The 26,930-nt window shown below is 42.7% G+C and overlaps 1 protein-coding gene across 3 annotated transcripts in view; it reads right to left on the bottom strand.

Moving 5' to 3' along the window:
* MOB3B (MOB kinase activator 3B) overlaps positions 1 to 26,930 on the bottom strand; it is a 184,929-nt gene that overhangs the window by 104,172 nt on the left and 53,827 nt on the right. For all 3 annotated transcript variants that reach the window (XM_070590728.1, XM_070590729.1, XM_070590730.1), the window contains exon 2: positions 16,406 to 17,021. In XM_070590728.1, the coding sequence (XP_070446829.1) occupies positions 16,406 to 16,823 (418 nt within the window). In that variant the 5' untranslated portion in view covers positions 16,824 to 17,021. The remainder of the gene's footprint in view (positions 1 to 16,405; positions 17,022 to 26,930) is intronic.

A 26,930-nucleotide genomic window follows, 5' to 3' on the forward strand; every position in this document is an offset into this window, starting at 1 on the left:
ATCCACCTAATTCTCTCACACTTGAGTTTAAGTGCTCACCATTTCTTAACTGGACCGCTGCAATGGCTCCTCGCCAGTCTCTCTGCATCCATCCTTGCCCCTCCCCAATCTGCGGCTAGAGCAACCCTTTTAACATTCGAGTCTTAGCACGTCACTCGTCTCCCTTCAGAGGCTTCCTGTGACGGTCGAATAAAGTCCAGAGTTCTTCTCTGGACCTCCTCGTTCTCTGGCATGGTCTCCAAGGCCCTGCCAGCTTTGCAAACTCATCAGGTGTCGCTCTTGCCTCACCCACGCGCACTCACACCTGTCTTCTGTCAGTCCCTCAGAGATGCCACACTTGTCTCACCTCCGAGCATTTGCACACGTTGCTCTGTCCTTCTGCCTGGACCACCTTCCTACTCCACTCTTTCCACCTTGCTGAATCCCATCAGCCTGCCGGTCTCACCTTAAATACCACTTTTGAGGTTGCCCTTTAGAGACTCTCTGTGTATGCTTGGGAGTATCCGTGTATGTTTGTATTTTGTATATCTGGCACACTGCAGTTTCCTCTGCTAGACTTTTACACTTGTAATGATTTATTCCACTTGTTCATCCCTCAACTGACACGGGGCAACCGCCTGTGTCAGGGACTGCTCTAGGCCCGGGGGTTGCAGCGCCAGATGGGAGAGATCCCTGCACTCAGGGAGCTTCCATCCTTTGTAAGGTCTCACTCCACGATTGACGAGAAGTTCCGTGAGGAGAAGCTCACGCTTGTTTTGTTGACCGTGGTATTCTAGTGCTTAGTGCACTGTTTGGCACGTGTGAAATATTCAGTAAATATTTGCTGACCATCTGATTGCCTCCTGAAGTTACTGCTGTACCAGGCAGATAGGAAGTAAATACGTGTTATGGGCAATCACGTCCGCAGAAAAAGGTAATATTTCAGATTGATTATAATTTTCATTTTTTATTTGATTTTTATTAAGGAATTATTGGTTCTCTTATCCCTGTTAACTAATATAAATGAATAAGACAAACAATTTCAAAGTGAAAATAGTATTAAGGAAATTGGAAAGAATGGTCTAATAGAGATAAACAGAAGGGATCTATGTCACATTAGATCGAATGGACAGAAAAGTCCTCTCCAAGGTGGGGAACTTTGAACTGAGACCTGAATAACAAGAAGGAGCCAGCTATGCAGAAGTCCAGGGTGGAGGGTTTCAGACATAAGGAACAGAACATGCAGAGGCTTGGAAGTAGGAGTGGGAGGGAGAACCAGTGGGGGCGGATGCTTGTTGAGAAGCACAAAGAAGGTTTGGAGGGCTAGAGTCAGTGGGAGGGGAAATGGTGCAAGAGGAGACGGGAGAAGCAGCCACAGGCATCCTCACGAAGGGTGCAGCTGGCCAAAGAAGGATTCAGGATTTTTTCCTGGTCGCATTGGGAGGACACTGGGTTTTTTAGGCAGAGAATGAACATGATCTGATTTATGATTTTTAAGAAAATGACTATCCGCTATGTGAAGGATGGGCTAAAGAGCTGAGCCCTTCTTGGCGTTAAGACCTCTTAGAATATCAAAGACCACTATAGAAAAAATTAAATTGTCTTCATGTTCAAATATCTGACTTCATTTGGGGCTACTACTTAATTATAAAGGCATTTGTTGACTTGAGTCCTTTTTGGTGAGTTTGAAGTCCTCACTGACAGCAATTGGACAAGTTTCTCATTTTATCAGACATGAGCCAGTTAAGGGGCCATGGCTCTGATACCAGATTTGTTTATTTATTTATACGAGATCTATTTATTTACTGATCATTGATGAATATGACCTGTTTGATGGACATTTAAAAAAAATGGCAGTCATTTCTGATGAACATCTCCCTTCAACCACTACAAAGTGCAAAACCTTGTCACCACAGCCCTTCCCTTTGAAATTCTCTGATGCATCTTATACTTGTCAAACTCATTATTTATGAGCAGTGAGCTATGCAGTAGAAGTGAGAGTCATCCTTTGGGACACAGTGGGCTGCCTGATATCTGAAACTGCTTATCTCCAAGGAAAAAAGAAGACTTCAGCTTTTTATCATGTCATTTAAAAACATATTTTTTACTCTGGAGCCGCCTTCTTAAAGCATGGCGTAACGACTTTGCTAAATCCAACTGAAAACAAAAACACATCTAGAAGTTACGGAAGAACAGAAGCCACATTGCTATTTCTTAAATTAAGGAGATGGCCTGCTGGACTTGATGAATGGGGCCTCTCATGGGCGCTCCCATGCAATATGCCAGATGTAGTCCTCCTTTTCTTGTTTAGTTGCAACACCATTACGACACTGTGATGGAAGCCAGATTACCTTTTAGAAGCCACATTCGTAGACAGCAGTAGCAGTAACTGGATAAAAGTCAAGTGCACTGAGAATTCTTTTAAGGAAGGGGCTGCACCATGCTCTTAGTCACTCAGCCTTCTACCACCGCTTCAGCGTGGGCAAAGGAGCAGAGCACTGACCTTAGACAAAGCCTGAGCAGTAAGTTCAGCGTGCTAGCAGCTAGAAGGGAACTTGATGTAGAGCCCTGTTCCCGCCCGAGTCTGGGAGCCCTCACTGGCTCCCTGTGAAAGCGCTGTGCTCAGCCGGAGGTTGGCTGGCCCCAGAACTGCTGCGGCTAATTGATGGTAGGTGGCCCTCTTCAGTGGCAGGGCGTTTAGGATCCCTGATAGACCCATAAGGCTGAAGCAGGTGCTTGGGGCAAACTCAGGGAGACCTGGCAGATGGCAGAGTGCTAGAACAAGAGGACAAGGGACTGGCAGAGGGACTAGGGCCTGGCCAATGGTCAGCATGGAAGGGGCTGGCATCAAGTAGTGGGGACCCTGTCATTGGTCTGACACCAGGAGTATAACTCCAATATGGCACAACTGGGCAGATAAGGTGGGACACCAGTCTTAAGTGACTAGGGTACTAGATAGAGCCCTAGTCAAGAATTCATTTCCTGGTCTTGGAATTTGGAGTATGGAGTTGGCCAAATAAAAAATACTAGGAGAGTCCATCTTCCACTAAAACCTGGGGAGAAGGTCAGAGCCTCTGGTGGGCCTGAGCCTACAGACAGGGTTAAAATGCTCCAACTGTGGGAACAGAGGGCTCTCAGGAGTGTGGAGGAGCCCCCAAATGGCAGGCACAAGGACCAGGCAGACTAGTCTTTGTATCCCACGGCCTGAGACAGTACTTGGAATATGCAGGTGCTCAAAAAATAGTTGCTGAATTAATAGCCCTGAACTTAGTTCTGAAACCTACCTTTTCAAGAAGCCTATCCTTAAGGATCTATTTTTTCGGTAATTTAAGAAGTTCACATTGATAACACTCCCTTTTCAAATCATCTTGGAAAAAGCTATACACTATTTTATCTGAAAAACTTGAGACCCACTTTCGGTCGTATTTATCATGAGCCAATCAAGTGCCCCACAGCCCTTCCTCCAAGGCCAGCTGCTGGATGGCACTGTGGGGAGCCAGGGAGCCGCAGGGGGTGAAATGTACACCTGTGGCACCTGAAATAACATCGAGCCCAGTCAGCCCCATGAGTCATCAGATACTGATAAGAGTAGCCAGACTCCACAGCTATTTTAAGAGTCAACATGTTTTAGGGTTAAAAAATTTTACGGGCCCCAAAGTGTCAACTGTCTGAAGGGTGACTGAGAAACCACGGTTGAAACGTCCAGAAACCTGTCTCTGACGCTGCCTGTCGAGGGGCGTAGGGCCTCCAGGTCTTCATTTCTGGGAGCCTCAATCATTTGTTGGTATGTACAGCTTATGGGAGAAAAACACAGCAATTACTTTGCAGTAATACAGTATCAACAATATTATTAGTAATCATGTTAGCTGGTATTTATTGAACATTTTCTATATGCCAAGCCTGGTGTATTATCTTATTAAGACTTCACAGCAACCTTATGACCTAGGTCTCGTGGTGTTACAGGAGTGGAAATAGAGTTAACAGACCAGGGAGTAAGAAGGGAAGGCAGACAGAGTCACAGGGTCTGAACATGCTGGACTGAAAGAGAAAAGTTGAAGACTCTGAATTATATTGGTCTGCTCATTTGTTCAATGTCAAATCACAGGGCACTAAATGTAGCAAGTTGATATACCCTCATATTCTTTTGTTTATCTTTTTCTTCCTTTTATTCCTACCCAGTGAGATTTTTATCTTTAAAAGACACACACAATACATACACACATGCACACATGTGCACACATGCACACACATACAATCAATTCTCACCACATACATGAAAATTATTGAACCACGTATTTTACCTTATTAATAGAGGTCTGTCCCACTGGCATCAGTCTTCCTAGTTTCAGCAGACCATGAGTCAAAACCCAAGTATTCAAGACACAATGAGAAAGTAACAAAGCCATGACATGAAATATCCTTTTTCATCCAGGCAGGATTTCTTCTGCAAAGGCCACATGCTTTGGTGTCATAGGAAAGCCAAACTTTTTGCTTCTTCAAATTATCCTTTCATTTTTTCCCTCTCTCACTGAATCTTTGAATACATTTATGTCCGTGTGTTTATGCAAGGCATCATGCATGTTTCTAGAACGCACATATCACAGAGGTCCCTAATGTAGTGAAAAAACACAGTGGAGTCAGAAAGACCTGTTACAGCCCTTTACAAGCCGTGTGACTCATGCCTCTCTCAGATGCAGTTTCGTCATTTGGAAAAGAAGCAAAAAACACCTTTCTAAAAAGGTTGTGAAAAGTAAGTGAGTTTTGTAAAGCACTTAACCTATTGCTGGACACTCAATAAATGGTAGATATCACTTTTACATCATCTGCATAAAATCACAGCTAGATATGATATAACCAACTTAGAAAGGCGGGTGTGAGATGTGTCTCCGACACTTGCAGTAAAAACACATTTATTTGGCATAAGATGTTTTGGCATAAGAAGTTTTTGAATGGTCTGCCATTCAAAAATTCAAAATTGAATGGCAGACCGTTCAAAAGCTAGTCTGTCCACAGAGGTTTACCCATCTCTGCCCATTTGCAGGCTGAAGTAATGTGGCCCTGTCCATCCAAAGTTGACTGATGGTCTTCTCTATCAGTGTGGCTTGTTGGGGCTCAGTTAACGCTGAATTCAATTATCTATGCTGATAGAAAAAGCAGGATCCAAAAAAGCAAATACTTTCTAAATCATTTATTCAATTTCCTTTCCATAATAGCTACCTTACAATATTACTTAGGTCTTGGCTAATGTTGACATCCTATGAGAATATGTATCAGTTGATGGAGAGAAGAAACTCATAACTCATAACCTCACGACTCAGAGAGAAAGCTATCCTGAACTTGAACGCTGATGCATAAAATTTGCAAGGCAAATAATTGATGGTGGTCTATTCCACGACAATAATTGTATCACAGTGATTCTATTCAAATTTTAAAATACTTCCTGCATGCACATCAAGTACCACCAGTTAAGTGTCTAGTCTGAACTAGCTCATTAGCTTGGCGTGAACGTAGTGCTAAGGAAATCAGAGGGTGCTCTATTTCAGAGACTAATCAGCATCTTACACTTGGTGGTCCTACAAAAGTCTGTGATGGGGAGACAGCATGACGATGAACACCGAGGTGAAGAGCCATCAGTACACACCACAAGGCATGTGTCCTACTGATCAATGGGGCCCTGAGAACAGTGTTGTCTATCTGGTTTATACTACCACGATGTCACCAGTGTCACCATTTATCACAAGGGATGCTGTGAAACCCTCAATGCAATTTTTTTCTTTTTTAAGATTTTAAGATTTTATTTTTCCTTTTTCTCCCAAAGCCCCCTGGTACATAGTTGTCTATTTTTAGTTGTGGGTCCTTCTAGTTGTGGCAGGTGGGACGCCCCCTCAACATGGCCTGACGAGCGGTGCCATGTCCGCGCCCAGGTGTTGAACTGGCGAAACCCTGGGCCGCTGAAGTGGAGCACGTGAACTTAACCACTCGGCCACAGGCCAGCCCCTCAATGCAATCTTAATTTGTGTTCATTCAATCAAAATCGTCAAGCGCCTACTAGGTGCAAAGAAACCAGCCTCCTTATTGCGTTGTCTACAGCAGTGGTTCTCAATGTACGGCAGGGATTCCCGGGGGTCCTTTTAGGGGTACACAAAGTCCTCCCCTTTCCAACTGTGTATCTGCATGAACCCAGAATCGAACTTAAAACAACGTATCACAATAGACTGAAATGCAGAAGCAGATAAGAGAGTCCCATTGTACTGTATAAAACCAGACATTAAAGAGGTTTGCAAAAAGTAAAACTACGCCACTCTTCTTACTCCATTTTTTCTGGTTTGGGAAATACAGTTAATTTTCATTAAAAAATGTTATTTATATTAATATGTGATGGGTTTATTATTTTTTTCAATGAATTCATAAATGAATATTTCAAAACTTTCCTAGTTTTAATTTCTATTATGGTCACTATTGATAGATATAACCCATGTAAACAACAGCAACAAATCTTTGGGATTTTCAATAATTTTTAAGAGTATGAAGGAGTTCTAAGACCAAAAATATTGAGAATTGTTCTAGATCTATCTCATGTAAATCTTACCACATGCTAATCCCCTTTCCCAACTTTGCCTTCCTGGAACTTATCACTAGCTAAAATTGGATCACACATTTATTTGCTACTTATTTGTTTTCTCCAAATGCCAGTCATTTGCCTACTGGCTCTCAGATTCATTCTCTACATACATTTCCCAGACTCCTCTATGAAGGACAATGGGAGGCACTGACAGGGGACTGGAGGAGGAGAGCAGATGCCCAGGTATCTCTCCCTGCTGTCTGCCTTTGGACTCAGCCATACGCATCTTCTCTTTGGTTCCAGCACCTGCAGAACGGGCCTTTCTTCTCTGCTCCCAGCTCCTGCTGAGCAGCCCTGGCTCCAAGGCACTAGCAACACCCTCTCCTCCTTTTCTCAAATCCCACGGTGCAGTGGCTTACAGCTCTTTTATTATCTGGTTCCTTCACCATCCCAGTCTGACTTCTCAGCTCTCCTCACACTTTGGGAGAAGAAATTTATCTCAGTTTACTCCTTTGAAAATAAGAATAATAATAATGGTCAACCAGGGCTGCTGTGAGGATTAGAAAAAATATATATATAAAGGACCCAGCACACTGCTTGGCACAGAATAGGTAATAGATGTTAGTTAATATTATTATTCCTGTATTTTAAACTTTGGAATTACTACCTTTCATAGAAAATGGAATCTGCTGCTTTCAGCTGGTAGTTAACTTTGGATTATGAACTGATATTCTAATGGATGTGAAAAAAATTTTTTTCCAAGATAACTACCGTAATTACGACATGATCGATAGCTTTTCTCAGCTTTTACTTCAGTTGGAAAAGAAATGTGCAGAGAATACTGCCGGAGAAATTCTGCTATGTCATCACGCATTGCAAACTGCGATAAATCATAGGTCTTCTCTTTTTCTATTACTGTGAAAAGGAAATAAAGCTCAAATTTATTCAGCACTTAACTCTCTTCTGGGAACTCACTAAGAGCTTTACATGCAAGATGACACAATTCTCATAACCTTACAAAGCGAATATTATTACCTCCAGTTTACAGATGAGGAGATGGGCACAGAGAGGGTCAGGGCTTGCCAAGGTCACACAGCCCATAAGGAGAGGAACAAATTTGAACCTGGACTGATGATGAGCCCTGACCTCTACACTATTTTTAGAAAACAGAAATAAAGCCATCAAAACCTATCCCATGTGTTTTGACAGTTACTGCCCACAAATAGTTTCCTGGGGGCCTTGGTACAAACCATTAAGATATTTGTTCACATTTTGCTTCAAAGACATTGAAAGACAGATGTTCTCAGCTTCGGGCTTGTTGTTTTTCTCACTTTGGGAGGATGAAATAGGAACGGTTTATCTGAGGGCCATAACAGGTACATTCCCAATATCCAACAACTTTCTTCCCTCTGCTCCTGGTGGCCATGGTAGGATTCCCACGCTAGGCCATGCAACCGAAGTGATGTAAAAGGAAGTCATCCACAAGTAATTCCTGGTGGTCCCCAGATGCTGAGGTCCCACTGCGCCAGCACACCACGCATTAGGGCTCCCTCACTTCTGCCTGCCATTGTTGGCAGACTCCTGGAGGCCATGACACAGGGGTGGAAAACAAAACCAACATCCCCTAGGTCATCACTGCTCTCCCACACTGGGATCCTGGGCTGGACAACACAGAAACACCGAAAACCTATTGCTTCTTTTGAAGAACTGATTTTTTCTTTTCCTGAGAGAGAACTAACAACTCCAGTTGGTCTTTCCAGGAAGACAAACATTTCAACTTCCAAAGACATGCAGCAAGGATCAATTAGACACATCACTAAGGATGTGCTTGCATAATAAAAGGATTTTTTGCCAAGCTTTCTTTCAATATGGAACTCTCTTTGAGAAATGAAAATATTAGCCAAGGGACAGAAAATTCAACTGCCTCATGATTTGCAGGAATACATCTGTTCTGTGATATGAACTACACGGCATCAGTCAATCCCTTTACACTTGCATAGTAGGACTTAGTTCATCAGGTGTCTACTTACTGCACTGTTATGCTGGGTGCTGTGGCCTGTAACAGAAACAAGAAGGTGGAATTGGCCCTGTGCAGGCTATGCATGTGCTACGCATGCGAAAAATCGGCTGAAGTTCTACTGTGGACCCATTCCAGGTTCTGGCTGTCAAGGCCAAGCGAAGTTCGTCTCATCCCATAAATGTTTACCTTTTCTTCCGCTGGTTCCACAAGATACAGCAAAAGACAAAGGACACATGGATGAGCAGCTCCACAGCCAATTGCTTGATATACTTAAGGATTTTTATCCTAGGTTCTTTCCTTTCTCACTTCATTTCACCTCACACGTCTATATCATCACGCCGATACCGTGTGGCATGGAGGGAACCGACATTGAAAGCAATCGTACTCTATGTCCCAGCATTGGGCCAAGTGCTTCCAACGTAGCATGTTATTTAACACTCTCAACAAGCCCATGGAGTGAAAACTTCTACATGCATGTTATAGATGAGGAAACAGGCTTAGAGAGATGGAACATTTGCCAGCAAAAGTCGATAACTGGGGTTCAAGCTCAGATCTGACTCGTGCTTCTGTTCCTTTTTACCACCTCCTCAAACTGGCTCATCTTCCCAGAGCATCCATTTTACCAGAGACTTAAGGGAAAAACATGATTATGTGAAGGAAAACATGGATAGAATTATCATTTAGGATGGGCTTTTAAGATAAAATACCAGAAAGGTTGTGTATGCAGGGGCCTCACAGAGGACACGTGTCCCAGGACCTACAAAGGTACTTTAAAAGAAAAGCTTGTGAGTCACTCTCCATACATGGAGGTCCAGGGCAGGCTAATAAGTTGGCCTCCCTTCAAAAATGACATTATTTAAGCATCTATACCCCCTCTCTCTAAAGGACAGGCAGGGTACTGGAGGGAAGGGCAGACAGAGAAGGCCTCTGGCTCTGGTGTCAGGGCCCTGCTGATACGTCGTGCTCAGATAAAGAAAAACCTGTGCTCTCTTTAGAAGCCAAGGTGGGACCTCAGTGACAACACAGCATGCTCTTGGGGATCTCATCCTTACTTCAAGTGGTTTCTATAACTGTGCTTTCCAACTCCATACTCTGTTCTGGGCAAGAGTTCTGGTTAAGTCATTTTTCTCCATCCCGCTGCTTTTCCAGATACATATCCACATCCTTTAAAGCTTGGCACTGAGCTGGCCTGCCTCTCCATGCAGCAATGACCTTCACCATGCAGGCTTCGCTGGCCAAGGAAGGACACTATGTCTGCATCCACTAAAAGAAGAAAAGCAACAGTTGCCCCCTACTCAACATGGCCTTTGTTTTTCATCTGTTTTCCACGGAATATCATATATCTCCTTTCTCTTCCCAGCTGATGCTGAGATGTAACAAGTTGTCACCTGAGATATGGCCCATTAAAATTACATAGCACAGGTAATGGAGAATGAGTGCAGGTGGGGCAGGAGGTAATTAGCCTGTCCTTGCAGGGCAGATGCTAGGCCCTCTGGGCCTCCTGTCTCCACTCCTTCCTCTCTGCTCTTTAGCACACAGGAGGCCCTCCTCATTCTTCATAGGTGTCTCTTGGGATTTGCTGACTGAGGGTGGTTATTTAACACTGTCCTCATTAACTCAGCCACCAAGTCACCGAAGTATTGGGTTAACAAGGTGGGGGTGGGGAATGTGACAGTGCACAATAGACCATCAGTTCTCTAGCAGCCAGTGGGGGTGGGGAAGAGTGGATTCAACTGTCTCTGACTGTTTTCCATGGAGGGACAACTCAACAAACTTGGGTAACATCAGAATCTAGAGGAGGCAAGTTCTTAAAAGGAGCAGAATCTTGGGGTTCCCATCAGTAAGGACCCAGTATAATCTGCATCAGATGCAGGGCCCTGTCTGTTTTCACATCCCTCTCCATGACTGCTGGGTTTGTCTTAGAATACTTCCTAGAAAGGATTTAACATTTGAAGCAACAGGCAGGGGTAAATCAAGGGTGACGTTGATTCTGGGATAAGAACATCACGGACACGAGATGTTGGAGTAGTTGAGAAGTGGGCTGCTGCGTTGGGCCATCTTGGATCTGAATACTAGCTCTGCCTATGTGACCCTGGGCAGGATACTTAATCCTTTTCATCTGCGAAATGGTTGCCTTGCAGGGTTGTTTTACCTGCCTTATGGGGTTGTTTCACAGATTAAACTACATAACGCAGCTAAAGCGTTCAGGGTAGTCCGTGTTCAGAAAATGGCAGCTTTGTTATTATGCTCTCCTGACTAGTAAAGTTTTAGGGAACTAAATAGTTTATTAGATCCCAAAGGCAAATCATGTTTCCAGAGCCTTGGAAAAACTTGCCAAGTTCTTCCAAGCACTCCATTCCTGGCACAGAGAACACTTTTCCCATCCTCTCCAGAGATCACATCCAAGTAACCTCGCCCTACACTGATGTTACTGAGAGGCTTGTCATTAAAGATGCGACTAGCAGTCTATCTCCCCACTTCTCCAGCTAACCTGCACCCACCCTCTGCTGAGGTTAGCTGGTTTGACACTGGACATGGGCAGGTTTACTACTCAGCCTTCTGAAAAGCAAGAGAGAAGACCCATCCTAGTGGCTTTCTCTCTAAAGAGCTGGGTGCTTCTTCCTGAAACCAGGAGCTGGTCCAGCTCCTAAAGAAACATTGACATTTCCCAAAGTCTTTGAGAGATGACAACCTGAAGTGTTTATGACCCCTGTCACAGAGCAACTCAGCAATGAAGACTGCTAGTTTTTACAAATCTGGTTGTCTTTCACAATGCATTTTATTTTTGTGGTCTCCATGAGTTTTGGTTGATAGTTATGCAGAAATATACGCAGGGAGAGAGACAATGAACACACATTTATTTTTAAGCACCTCTTAGGAGTGCTTCTGGCTCTGGACTGGGTGTTTTTACTCACACTCCTCATTTAATCCTTAAAACGGCCCCATGAGATCAAATTATTATCTTTAGTTTACAAACAGAGAAACATAAACTCAGAGGCGACACGTTTATCAATGTCACACAGCATTGTAATGGCAGAGCGAGCTGAATAACTCCGAGTCTGTCTACAAGTCCACTGTTTGTTCTACCACACTATAAATATATTTTGTTGATGTACATTCTGTCTTACCAGCGTTATACAGATTTAAATAGAAAAAAGAGGGAGTTGTACAATAGAAAATAAAAAGTTAAAATTTAAAGGCTAATTAGAAACTCAGTTCTCTGACACCCCATGTCTGAAAAGCTCATCCCTATGGACATTTTTCTCGTCTCATGTTTCCGGTCATAATATTTTGAGAGAGGATGAAACTCAGCTGCAATCTCACAAGAAAGGTTGCCAAAGGGATGCAACTGTTTCCACAACACACTTGACCAGTGAGCAAACTACTCATTTTAGAAAAAACGTGCAGAGCCATTTGGAGCAACCAGACATTCTGGCCATTACGGAAACTGCCCAAGGACAGGAACTCTGTCTGCTTTGCTCGCTCTTGGTGCCTAAAATAGAGCCTGCTTCAGAGCAGGTGCTCAACAAACATTTATTGAATGAATGAATGACTGAATGGCAGTAACAGGTAGTCGTGGGCCGCCAAAGCACTTTCATGAGGCTAAGGCACCCTCTTCCCAATCTTAGAAGGGAATGTGGGAACAGTTGCAGGGCCTGGATACACGCCTCAGGTACCTCAGAGGTGATTTTTAAATAGGAGCCAACAAAAACAGAACAAAATAGAAACAAAAAAAGAATCATCTCTTTGAAAGTTATAGCAAAATCAGGTTTTCTGAAATTTTCTCCATCCTAAACAACCTCCTAAAATCATTGATTGAGATGTCTTTAGCCATGTAAAGAAAAACTTGAAAACAAAGATAGATGCTATGAATGGCAGTAAGTGACAAGGACACAGATTCTTGGCCAGACACTCTTGAGTTCAAATCCTGACTTCTAAAGGACTTATTAGCTGTAAGACCTTAGGAAAGCCCCTTATCTTGTTTAAAAGCCAGCTTCCTCACTGGTAAAATAGGATATTTAATTCACTGAGTTACGGTGAGAATTAAGAAAGATGGACACTGGCAGGTACAACGCCCGGCACTGAGCAGGCTTCATAGATGGGTGTTCCCTCCCTCGCTTCTCTTCCTTCTCGTCCCTGCTCTTTTTTCCCCGACATCCAAATATTCTGAAACCATAGAGCTGTCTGAGATCCTGTCATTATGTTTTAAGTGTTCTTATTCCTCCCGTTCAAAGACTTTTTAAAAACATGAGTTGGAGGAGCTCGATGTTTTCTGCTCATTTTTTCTCTGAGTGTCAGCTCTAAGATGTTAAATCATATTATATAACAGAAAAACAGGGAGACTGGAGGCCAGAACATAAAAATTATTGTAATTAGACAGGCAACAGAATAAAAAAAAAAAGGCTGAGGTTTTCTATTTTTCTGTCATCTCCAAAAGTGGTTAAAGAGATACAATCGAAGGGGAGGTGGCCCTTGCTTCTGAAGTTACTGCTGTCTTGGGAGCTTTAACAGGGACATCTGTTGGCTTTTTAACAAAGGAAGCTGAGGGGATCAAAGGAGAGTGGAGGAGACTATGGTTCACAAGGGAGCCACATCTGTTTGGTATTCTCCCAACTGAGAAAGCTCGACTTCTGAAATGGCATGGGTATCCTAGTGCAACTAGAATCCAGGAACAGATGAAAGCTTTTCTTTCCTCCATGTTTCAATGGCAGAGATCAACAGCTGTTTATATCCTTTAATACCTAACTAAGGGGGGAGCCTTCACATCTGTCAGTATTTTCCGGTCCTATTTCCTTGGATCACAGTGGGGAGGAGGTGAAGTGTGAACCCCTCCCAATTCCCAGACCACAATGCACAAAATATGCCTGGGACTCAAAGTGATAATGCTAAGCAGAACTCCCCATTTCTTACCCACCCAGGGTCGGCTCTTTGCTGAAATTTCTTCTTTTACTTTCTCCTGACAGACATCTTGCTCATTTCTATAAAACTGACTCACGGCAGCACAAAGATCAAAAAGAAGAAAAGTAGGCTGGAATCAGGGGGAGGAAGAAGAGGAGGAAATGAATTCTAACAGAGAAAGTGGTTCCTAAAGATAAGTTCTTTCAAAAGACAGCAACAATATTGTCTGAGGACAATTAACAGAGGTGAGCAGAATGCGGATGAAGACCCTCAGGGTGATGGGGGATGGTGGTGGTTTTTACAGACTCTAACATTTCACCTTAGAAAAACTAAACAGAGAAAATTAAGCCCTGTGGAAGAAAAGTGCAGGAAATACCCAGGGTTGGTGATAAAGGATTTAGAGACATTTCTTTAACTTCGCTTTGATCACCAGCGCTATACACGTTGGGATTTTATAAAGATGATTTTTCCATCCATCTGTTCAACAACTTATAAGGTACCAGAACTGGACTTAGTCCTGGGATATTCAAATAAATAAGACATATTCCATAACTTTAGGAGGCTTACATCTAATGGGTGAAAGCCTTCACAGAGGACTTGGTATAAAGGATGCATAAGAATTCACTAGATAGAATGAATGGGTGATTCCAGAAGGAGAGAACAACATGGATAAAACCAGAGAGGTAGAAACAGACTGTTTCTGGGGAAATGACAAGGCTTCAGGGTGGTTACAATAAACAGAGGAAGAGTGGTGGCTGTTTATAAAAAAATGCAGATTCTTAGGTCTCACCTAAGAGATTCTGATTTAGTTGTTAGGGGGGAGGACCAAGGAATTCACATTTTGAACAGAAGGCCCAAGAAATTCTTATACAAACAAAAGTTTGACAACTCTAACTATTATGTAGATTAACACTTCCCAAGAGACGCTAATGGTGTTCCATTAAAAAAAAAAGGTACCAGGTTCAAAATAGGAAACACCCTATACTGAAGTATTCCTTTCTTGGAGAGAAATATGCACGTTATAATGGGCGTTAGCATATTAAAAGTCCTGCAGTAAAGAAATCAATTTCACTCAGCATTTCCCAAACTTATTTTCCTGGAAAAATCAATCAGGGTAAACCTATTAAGATGTCTCAGGACACTGGCGTAACTACGCAGCCTAGATTGGGAACAGCTGAAACAGAGGATTCTCATCAGGGAAGTCTGTTCCCCAAGCACACTGAGTGGCTAGGGAAATGGCTAGAAAAAGACAGCAGAGTCAATTAATCTGGAGGATATGGCAGCATCCACAGATTTCCTCCAAGCAAAGTAAAAAACTACCTATGATGTCCTATTTTCCAAGGAGACCGCCAGAAGCTTCCTCATTCTCAAGTACCACACCATGGCTCTGTGATGTTATTTCTGGTCAGCAACTCTGTGTGGTCACTACAGCTGCCAGAAAGAGCAGAAGTGCCGAGAGCTCAAAGCATCAAGGAGCAGAAACAGACGGGGAAGGACAAAGAGGAGGTCTTCTTGCCACATTTATTTATCTTTATTACTATCACATGTTCTGCACAGTGCATTGGAAGTTGCTTGTAATGCTTTGGGGAAAGAAAAATTCCTCTCAGCTCTAAAAGAAGACTCTGACAGTTAATGAAAGTGCAAGAAGACATGAACCAAAGAAATTCCCACCCCTCCAAGGTGCCTATTACATGGCCAGGGAAATTTTTGAAACTGCCTTCTTCCCCCCATGTTGATGAGCCAAGGAGCTTGGAACTATCACCTACTTACCTCCTTCCTTAAAAAGGGACAGCAGAGAGAAAGAGCATGAGGCAACTGGACAAGTCAACACCAGGATTGTGAGCAAATTGCTTTATGTGCTGAATATTCCAAGATGTACATACTGCCCTCATCAATTTATACACTTTTTTTTCTGGTATAAACTTAATTACTTCCATATGCCCCACCTCAACTTTTCATATGGCACATGGACACACACACCCCCATCTAGAGGCGATTTCAACAATGTGATTCAAACACTTTTTTTTATACCCCAACCATCTCAGAGCTTTTTAATAATACTTTCTAACAGCCCACGTATTTTTTCAATCATTCCACAAGTATTTCCTGAGTGCCTACAAAGTTTCCAGGGCACCAGGCTTTAGGCAGGGGAGATACAACAGTGGAAGCAGGAGATTGCTCATTCCTATTGAACCTAGGACCTAAAACACTCAATTCTAAATTCAGCCTGTCAGTGCATGGAAGATCCAGGGATGCGAAGCATAAAGAAATATAAGAGGGAGAAAGGGTTTGGTCCATCCCCTTGAAGAGTTTTATGGCTCAGAGGACAAAGCAAACAAAAGTATTTGCATTTCAAATTTCAAATTTCACAGGGGCCAGCAGTTAACAGTACAGCCTGGAATTAACAATCTATGAGCAGGAGAAGGAAGAACAGAATGCTTATATCTTTATTTTCCCAGAATGCCGATCCCCTGTTCATTTGATCCCCAAGCAAATCCATGGATTCTCAAGAAATCATGGGATTTCTTAACCTGAGAGATGAATATCAGTGATTGCACCAGAATTAACATAGCTTTGATAACTCTTTAGTCCAAAAATAAAAATCTTATCAGGATATCTGGGTGGGTTTGGAGTCTAGTCCTAAGGAAGCCAGCGAGATCAAATCTAACATTTCACCAAGTCAATGTTTTCCAGCATGTGGTATGTGTACCACAGAGGTCCATAAAATCATTGTAAGTGATCCACAAACAATTTTTTTTTCTTAATTTCAGTGAGGTTCTTAGATATGGAAAAAGAAATTGCAGGTATGAGAGTGATGGAACTTAGGGAGACATTGATATGGGTGCGAGCCAGCATCCAAAGGCAGGCCTGGAAAAAGCCTCTGCAAACTTTGCGGGCTTGGGCAGGATGTGACAAAATAACCAAGAAGCTGGTCATAGACTTACCCACGCACGTTGGAAATATGTCCTCGTTGTTGATCTGGACCTCGATCCAATCCATAAGAAGGTTCATGTACTGGGGAGCTGGCAGTGCAGTTGGCTTCTTGTACTTGAGGTCATCCTGCCACCGATACTCATATTTGGGGCCCCCTGACATCACAGGGCAGGTCCGCTCGGTGCAGAATTCACAGATGGTGCCATAGATGAGGTTGATCCGATTGAAGAAGTCCACCACATGCACTGCCACCCAGTCATTTTGGTCCTCCCCACATGGCAGCTGCACGGCCGCCTTCAGGTCCACGCCTGAGTTGAGGGACGCCTGAGCCCGTTTGTGGAGCTCAAACCTCTGTGTGCCAGGTTCAAATTTCCTCTTAGGCCGGAAGGTCTTGTCCTTGTTGAACACCTGCTTCAAAGCCATGGACATGGTCTTCTCCTTCTCTTCCTTTCTTTTGCAGGAAGCAAAAAGGCACCTGGTACTTTTCAGTGAGGGTTCACAACCCAACAGGGTTTTCCACTGCCAGCCCTCTGGCCCCAGTCTTGCGGCCTGCAGCTTTTAATTTATTTTAAACAGCCCCTTCCATCTTCCTCTTGAGTAATTTCCAGGAGAACCTCATGTTTCTTCCTAAAGGCAGGAGAGAAAAGGGTCTCATTAGTGCCCAGTTTGCATTTAAGAAATGACAAAGGCTTAGACCTGATTTCCACCTTGCTTCTGGCTGTGCTTACTTCTATCCAGGCATACGGATGTGGAGATTAAGCCAAACCCCTAGGACTCTGTACTGGTGATTCAAGTCATGCAAATAACTAAAGAAGAAGAGACATCACATTCTTATTCTTCATGGCCTTGGTCCAATCTCTGGTGACTTCTCTGTGTGATCATAGGCTCAGTGAACCTCTCCAAGGTGCTAAGGATGAGCATGTTAGTCAATGACCCGTCCCATCCCACATGTGCTCCTTTTGAGAGCATCTGCCCCACCCCCCACTGTCCCTAGTGAATCAGCAGGGAGCCACGACCTCCACCCACCTGGATACAGCTGATTGAAGCAGGGGTGGCTACTGCACCAAGCTGGCTAATAAGAATATCTCTTCTGGGAATTTGGAATCAGGACCCAGCCTTTGTTAGGCATTACCCCTGAGAAGTGATGAAAATTGGGTCTGGTTGAGCCCTATTTAGACCATGTGTAGTGCAGATGAGAAACCTTGTCTGGAGAGGAGGGAGGGAGGAGATAAGAAGAAGGAGAGAAGGAAGAGGAAGAGGAGGAGGAAGAACAGAAACAAGAGCACAAGTGGCCACAGGGAGAAGAAGAGAAAAAGAGAGAGACAGTGAGAAGGAAAGAGTGGCTTCCTCAGTTCCTGATAATCTTCTAGGAACTGGTTCCAATTTCTTTTGAAGCCTGGCTGTGATTCCAGCCCGTGGGATCCATATGCTTTTCCTGAATTAGTCAAAGAAATCCCTTGTTTAACTTCAGCTAACTTGAGTGGGTTCTGTTTCTTTCTAAGAATCCTTAACTATGACAGCATTTACCACCCCTACAAGGTAGCTTATGATTTTTGTGCCTTGATATCCTTATTATCACACCCTAGGGGTCGGCCCGTTGGTGCAGCGGTTAAATGCACACGTTCCACTTCGGCGGCCCAGGGTTTGCCAGTTCGGATGCCTGGTGCAGACATGACATCACTTGGCAAGCCATGCTATGGTAGGCATCCCACATATAAAGTAGAGGAAGATGAGCACAGATGTTAGCTCTGGGCCAGTCTTCCTCAGCAAAAAGAGGAGGATTGGCAGCAGTTAGCTCAGGGCTAATCTTCCTCAAAAAAATAAATAAATAAAAAATATCACACCCTAGATAGCACTTTGAGGCAGAGCTGTCCAATAAAACGTTCTGTGATAATGCACGTTTCTACATCTTTGTTGTGCAATATGGTACCTACCAGCCACATGTGGCTACTAAGCACTTGAAATGTGGCTATTGTGACTGAGGAACTGAATTTTTCCTTTTATTTAATTTTAATTAATTTAAATTCAATTAGCTACATGTGGCTAGTGGCTACCATATTGGACAGTGTAGCTTTGAAATCTCCAATGTTTTCTTCTCCATTATCTCATTTGACGCTGACAAAATTCTGGTGAGGTTTACAGTAGATTTATAGTAGGTATCATCTCGTGGGTCTCCATGAGATAAAATTGTCTAACAAGGTCCCATAGCTAGTAGGGGGCATGGTTAGGACTGTAATCCAGTTTCTTGACTCCTAGCAAACGCTTTTTCCACGTGGCCTTATATTCTAAAATGTGATACCCATCAACCTGTCTTTCCTGCTGGTTCATGTAGCCCTTTATCCAAAGCTTCCATCCACATATCCCCCAAAGACCACAAGTAGAGACGGGCCAGAGGTGAAGACTGTGTCCTGTGGTCTAGAAACAGGAAATGAACTGATCCACTCAGGGTCAAGCCCTAACAAAACGAGCCAACAGCAACGGCCAGAGTCAAAAGGGCCCATCATGGAATCTGTTGAAATAGACTTGGAGAACAACCCCACTGAAGAACTCTTTCCCTACCTAGAAGGGGTTCTGTCATCCACACTCAAACATGGCTTGGTGATGCATTCAACCTTAAGTTATTCAGGAAAAAAAATACACCTGAGCCATCCCAATTCCTTCTCATGGACTGCACTCTACTCAGAACCACTGATCATTCAGCTGAATGCCTCCTCTGGCCACTGCCTGCAGCCTCTGTCCGCTCGCTTCCTCCCTTAACCCCACCCTCTTCCTATCAGGTTTTCGCTGAAATGCCATATTGGTGAAGTGTTTCCCCCCCTCACACGGCATTGGGCATACAGACACCCCACAACAGGACCCATGTGGAAAAGCAGGCCATGTGACACTCTGAGACTGTGAATTCACACTCCAGGGTACTTCGGGATTTCACCAGGAAGGACGGAAGGAGGTCATCACACAAACTCTGCAAACTCTAGAGAAAGAAAGGGGCGACCTCTTCTTCACAAGAATTCCTTCCCAAAGGCTTAGCCTGCCTGAAAAGAGGCTTAAGAAAACTGAGGGCCTGAAAAGGGCATTTCCAAAACAAAAGTATGAGTCTGAGGTTGGGAAGATAGAGAAAAGATGATGAGGACTTGGGTTTTTTTCTTCTAAAACAGACAATAGTCCCTCTGTATCACGAATGCTTAATTGCTGACAGTGAAGCGGTAACAATGCAACAGCCACCGCCTCATGTCTCCAGCAGATAAGACCTGTTGTTCTGTTCTTCTGATAATGAGGGTACCATCGATTCCCCACGGTCCTCAGAGCAATCTTCGAGAGCTGCCGTACATGACACTCCGTATCACTAGTTCTATTGTTTCCCATGGTCTGGAGTGTTTGCTTACATGGACACCAACGTGGACACCTTCCTCCATACCAGTGTCACGCTCCTGTGGACAACGTCAAGTCCCTCTGGCGCCTTTGATGAGAGTGTGTGAAGGAGACAGAATGATTACAGCGAATCCTGCTGGTCACACAGCCCTGCACTGGCTGGTACTCCCAAACATCTAAATAAATATTAAAACCTTGTTTGAGGTTTGGGGATTTTTCTTCCAGAGACACTTAGATAACGAACTTTAAGATATCACTCTCTTGAACTAGATGGGCATTTATTCGAAACCTTAACCAGCTTTAAACTCACTCTTTGCTCCAATGTAAGAGGCCTACCTGAGAGAAAAACTATCTTTGGAGGATTATTTCTCAATCAAGCCCCTTAATGTGCTGCTCTTGGCTACCATTTATTAAACTCGACTATGCACCAGATCCCTTACTTATATCATTAACATGTTAATCCTCACTGCGAGCTTGCATGGTTGAATTTTTTATGACCATTTTATATAAAAAGAAACTGAGGCTCAAGGAAATGAAATAATTTTCCAGAATCACAAAATTAGTAGATGGTATAGCTAAATTTTGAACCCAGACCTCTCTGGCACTGAAACATAGAGGATTTCTTTCTCACTAAAGCCATTTTAAACTCTCATGAACATGTTTATGTTTTCAAAGCTACTTCACATGTAGATTTTAAAGCTCCTCCCAACAGGATCATAAAGGAAGCTAGAACAGGTGGTATTGTTATCTCCATTTTATAGACAAGGAAACAGAAGTTCTGATCTCCTAGAGCTTGTTCCAAACGTGTTAATCATTCTGATGTGTTCAGACGTGATGGTGTCTCTTCTGGTCAAACTTTTTTGTCTAGAATGAAAGTTCTCTGAAGAGTGGATAGTTTGGTTGTTGAGCCCCCATGTTTAAAGATAATGGACAATCCAGGATGGATAATAAATTTATCATGCCACTGAATGACTGATCAAAGAGGCATCTTCCCTTGTCTTTATTTGAGTGTCAGATGCTATATTGGAGCAGGTATCCAAAAGAGTTGTAGAAAAGAAAAAGGGAAAAAGCAAATCTACCTGGCATGACTTTTAACCCAGAGCCCCACCAGGCCCCTGCCCATAGTTTATACTGTTGACTTATGAAATGGCTAGAGCAGAGCTTCTCAAACATTAATGTTGAATCTTGTTAAAATCCAGGTTCTGATCCAGTAGGTCTGAGGTGACACCTAAGGGTCTGATCTTCTAACAAGCTCCCCGTGACGCCACACCTACTGTCCATGGACGACACTTTAAGTATCAAGGCCTGATCTCACTAAGAGCTTGTTAGAAGGCAGACTCTTGGGCCTCACCCCAGACCTAGTAGATCTAAGTAAGAGTTTTGACAAAATCTCAGGAGGAGTATATGCTTTGAGGAGCACTGGGCTAAAGGGTTGCCTGACTGGCTGGGTAGAGCGATGACTAAGTAAATTTCCATTTGTTGTTTGGTCAACAGTTTGCTTCACAAACATACTCTTCAGTTGAGTGTGTGTGTGTTTGAGAACAAGAATGAGGAGAGACTCATAGTTTGATTACAGTCACCTTGACAGATGGTGACAATGACCAGGTCTTTGATCTGGATTCATTTGTATAACACAGTACCCAGCACCCGAGAGGTGCTCAGTGAACACCTTTTCATGAATGCCAGATGGGATGTGGCTGCTGCTACTACTGCTGCAGCTTCGTGCAGACAAGAGGCTTTGGTTAAATCAAATGTTGCACTGGCAACAACACAGCCCTTATTCTCTGTCCTTGTCCAATCTCCAGGAAGAAAAGAATAAGTCATTAGTTTTACCCCCTGGGAAGAAACTATAAGCAAATTCTACATCATGAAGAACACCCACTACAATGCTGGTTCTTGATAAATATTTGAAGTCAATTGCTCATTCAACCAATAAATATTTATTAAAGGCCTTTTATGTGCCAGACACAGGGCTAGGCACCAAGGACACAGAGCTCCTTAAAACCTGGTCCCCACCTTTGAAAAGTCCACAATTTGCTGTCTAGTTTTGAGGTTAGTTTATTGGCTTTTGCTTTTTAAGCTACAAAGTGAAATGCACCCACATGGGTAGTGATCTGATTCCTTCACAGTATTACTCAGGTCAGGAACGGACAGGACAAGAGAGAGAGAGGTCTTGTGGAAAGAGAAAAATGGAAATCCAAATAAACAGCATAAAATTGATAGGAGCTCCACGTGTTCTCCATATTTTCTGCTTAATAGATCGATTATAGCAATAAAACATGTGCACTATAAAAATATACAGAGAGAATTCGGCTGGGCTGCAAGGGAATGTTGACAAGGTAACTAAGCAACGTTGGCAAGGAAAGTTCTTATTTTTCTTTTCCTATTGATGTCTTCTTCCTAATAGTTGGAAAATCAAAGAGTCCCTGCCAAGGATAAGGAAGAAATGAAACAACTCTCCCATTCACTCCAGACAGATCTATTTTCTCCAGCTGTGACCACCACTAAAGAGACCTCGGTGGCACAGAAAGGCGGGCAAGATGGAAAGGAGAGGGACCAAAGCTGATATTTGTCAGGAAAAAAGAAATTCAATATCTCATCTGAGGGATAGAGGACTCCTCCTGGCAGGACCAGCTGGCAGGGCAATTCACTACAGAAAAGCCACAAGAGAAATGCCCCAGAAGTACCCGAGGAGGTACACCATGTCATCTTCATTGCTGGGGCCCAAGGAAATAGGATGGTCCCTGGCAAAGAGCCAACTTCACTGAATGTTTGCTGAATGAATGAATAAATGAGTGAATGAATGAAGGATCCTTTGCATCAAAGTGAAACCACAAAAGTGAAACCAAATTGGACCTCCTGTCTTTTGTTATTTAGGGACCCTACCTCAACCCGTAAGCTCACAGCCAACTCACTGAGGTTGGAATTTAGCAGCTGCTGGGCTGTTCTGAAGCACCCCCTCCTGAAAGGTCAAGACATGTCTCTAATTGCTCTCTCAAATGGGGGGCTCCTTTCCCCTCTTGTCTGAAATTCCAGCTCTTCAGAATTAAAGAATGACTAGTCCGATTTCTGATCTCTCCACTACATTTTTCTCCTTAAGGCTGGAATAGTCCACAGAACCTTCCTCCCACACCCCAAATTCTGAATAAAAGTACATTAGGTTGTTATTTTAGAAGAGTGTGTGTGTGTGTGGGGGGGGGGGGTTGTGTATGAATAAAATGAATATTATCTGACCTTCCCAGGCTCCAATAAAGGACGTGCTTAAGAATGTGATTCTATCAGCCTTTTTGTACTAGTTTATTCCTGCCTATTCATTAGTAGGTGCTACTTTTTTACTCACAAGACAATCCCAAAATTGGAGAGAGTCCTACCTGAGAAGCAGCTTTGCTTTTGTTTTGCTTTGTTTTGTCCAACTAATCTACCTCCTCAACAGTGAGTGGTATATCATTGCATTGTAGATTAGTTGGGAGAAACATTGCTGCCTCGTTTTAGTCTTCAAAGACACGCATGATTTCAGAGCTTCAAAATGCCAAGGTTATTTCTGATCACAGAAATCCATACAAATAGACGCAGCCTACAGAATCTGTCACACCACTTTCACTCCCCATCACTTTCTAGCTCTTTAATGTCCGTTCAAGTTGCATTGTTTCATTTGCTTATTTATGTAGTCACCTGTGTGAACATTCTAGCATTAAAGAGTAAATATTCCAAAAATGAAAACATCGTTCACAACCTTGTACACTGCAGCAGCAGCAGCAATCAATCAATGCACAGGTGTTCACAGCAGAGACCCAGTTCACAGACTCAGCAACATCGCCATTTGGAAGAAGGCACTCAGTGGTGACCAAGAGTAGAAAGGATGGAAGGATAGGCAACGGTGGGGTTGATTTGGTTTAATTCACCACATACTCACATTCTGCTGAAGGACAGACTTTTAAAAAAATGTTTGCCCATCAAGGGACGAACGGATAAAGAAGTGGTACATATACACAATGGAATACTACTCAGCTATAAGAAATGATGAAATCCGGCCATTTGTAACAACATGGTTGGACTTTGAGGGTATTATGCTAAGCGAAATAAGTCAGAGGGAGAAAGTCAAATACCATATGATCTCATTCATAAGTAGAAGATACAAACAAACACACAGAGACAGAGACTGGATTGGTGGTTACCACAGTGGACAAGGGAGGGAGGAGGGTGAAAGGGGTGATTAGGCACATGTGTGTGATGGATTGTAATTAGTCTTTGGGCCGTGAACATGATGTAACCCACACAGGAATAGAAACATAACGATGTCCACCTGAAATTTATATAATGTTTTATAAACAAATGTTACCGCAATAAAAATAATAAAATAAAATTAAAATTAAAAATCAATACAAAAACAGAGAATAATGTTCTCTTACACAAAGGCCTTCCAGAGGCCAGTAGAGACTAACTTGGATTCTCAATAATGAGGAAGATGGCAATCTATAGTCCAATCCTAAATAGGGTTGATCCAATCTTAGCACAGTTTTAAAAATAAATAGTGAACCATAAAATTGTTATAAGATAAAAGTTCAGTTGGCCCATTTAATATCTATGAAAGACATCCTAATTATTTTATTAATTTTTTAAAAGGAAAAACACCTTCTCCAACTCAGTAACCACTTGCTCTATTATTTCCAGATCTTTGGACTAGCTAGCAAATATTTTTGTGGTTTAAAAAAAAAAGACATGATTTGAGAACATGATACCTAAGGCAGGTGAGGATAGGGGAATGGAGAGTGGGGAGGGAAGAACAGAGAGAGCTGATATACCAGCTGAAATAAAGAATTAAACCAGGTCAAAAGATGTATTTTGCTTTTTAAAGTACAGGTGGATATCAGCTGGTGTGATGTCACTCAGAACCTCCATCAGATATTGGGAGAAAGGTCAATGTCACTTGCCATTGCCTTCTTTTCTCTTTGAGACGGGGTATGCCAATTCTTTCTTGGAAAAGTCTCGCTTTAAAGGAAAAAATGTTCAAATTCAAGGAAGCTGGTTCCTGTAACTGTCAACAGACCTATTTACTCTTTGCTATGCTAAGTGAATTTGAGTCTCAGGGTCTGGGAAATTTTTATCCCTGGCACTATGGGAACTTCTGTGTGACATCTGGAAGAGATCTTTGAAAGGGGGTAGAGAGCACAAAATGGTCTAGAAGACTGGAAATCATAAAATACTGTTCTAATTTTCAAAAGAGTGCTATTTTAAGCTGGGGGAGTGGGTAAAATGGATGCCAACCACAGGCAAGATTTAGAGGCCTATACCGGGTGGCTAAGAGCACAGCATCTGAGGGCTGCTGTGAGAATTCAAGTGTGTATATGTAAAACGTTTGGAACATTGTAGGTACTGAGTAATGTGGTTGTTGCTATTATTGTCATCATCATTTGAATCATATCATGATGCAAGTTTTAATAGAGAGTCAGATTCTTGAGAGACCAAACAGCCTCCTAGAACCTATCTTAGAATGCTTAAAATTCTACTCAACCTAATTATATGACAATAACATTTATTTATTTTAATTTTTCACAACGACCCTATGAGTTAGGTATTACCATTATCCCCATTTTACACTGAAGGATATTGAGACCCAGTGAGATTACAACTTTGCCCCAGGTCATAGAACCTGTAAGTAAAGAAGCTGACTCCAAAGGTCTCAACCCCAGTTTAGGACTGCCTCTTTAGACGTTGGGTCGTTCACAAAAAACAGAGGATCTTCTAGGGCATCTCTAAGGGGTTAGGGAAGGGGATGGGAGAACGCAGCCCTAGCCCTATGGACAGGGTCATGTGTCTCTCTCAAAGACTTAGATTTCTTGAACCTTTGTGGTCTGGAGTGAGGAGACACAGATTCAGGTCCTGGCAATGACTCTAACTGGCTATGTCTTTGGACAAGACATCCTTTACGAGCCTCAGTTTTGTCTTCTTTAAAGATTATGGTGCTTACTTGTCAAGGTTATTGTGACAATTAAAAGAGATATTGCCTGTGAAAGCACCTCATAAATGCAGAACCATTATACAGATATTGACACGGTGGCTGGTAAGAAAGGGAACTACAACTTTTGACACAAAACCAAGAAATGAAATGAGTAATGGAAAATGATTCGCTTCCATGCAAATGAGTGTTTATGAGTAACAGATGGGGGCGAGGGCGTGGCAATGGGAGCCCTGCACAGGGGGAGAGAAAGAAATCATACGCTTCCTTCCTGCTTAATTTGGATGAACTTCTAATTCCAGGCAAAAGGAAATAATATTAATCTAGGTGATCTGATAAAGAGTCAGTATTCCCCCCAACATCTGTAACCCACTTAATATTGTGAGGGAGCTCCAGTATTTTTGCACATCATAAACTCGAGTCCAATATTATCTCATGAATTCGGATATTCCAGGGGCAAATTACATCCCCCACAGCCTCCCACTAACCCCGCAAACACTTTTTAGAACGGAGTGCAAGTTTTTCATTTTAAATTTTAAAATGTTTTTCATTTAATATAACACTTTAGTTATAACTCAGCAATGATCTCTAAACTGATTAGAACATTATTCCTGTTATCAGAACATAGCGATATGGCTGGAGGGTTAACGCTGCATCCCCAGACACTCTCTAGAGAGAAAAGACAACCATCTACCTGGGAGCTTTCCAATGTGCCTAGGTGAAAAGAAAAACAAATAATTAATGATGCTATCCTCTCAACACTCCTGAACACGTCCACAACAACTAAAAAAGGGGACTGAAATAAAATGGAATCAAACTAGTAACTGTAAAGGATACAGCCACCTGGAGAACCAGAGGGAGCCCTACCCCTAGTCAGAAAGATGTGGGCTGGAGTCTAGACTCTGCCCGCAACGAGATACCCTCCTGGGCTGAATATTATCTCTTGGTACTTCAATTTCCTCTTCGGTTAAAGGAGGATATTAATACTAATATCACAGTGTATTTTAGGGATAAGTGAGATAACGTAAGTAGAGATGGGCACATGTCAGGTGTTATATTTATTAATCCAGATTTCTCAAATTATCAGGTTTTACGTGGCTTCACGACCAATAGGGATCCCAACCATAACCTGGTCTGTTCTTTGACTTATTCCCCATAAGACCTGAACACCTGACCCTCAAAATGTATAAAATCTTGCAAAGTTTTGGAGG

This window comes from Equus przewalskii, chromosome 22 (genome assembly GCF_037783145.1).
Source record: "Equus przewalskii isolate Varuska chromosome 22, EquPr2, whole genome shotgun sequence".
NCBI classification, from domain to species: Eukaryota; Metazoa; Chordata; class Mammalia; order Perissodactyla; family Equidae; genus Equus; species Equus przewalskii.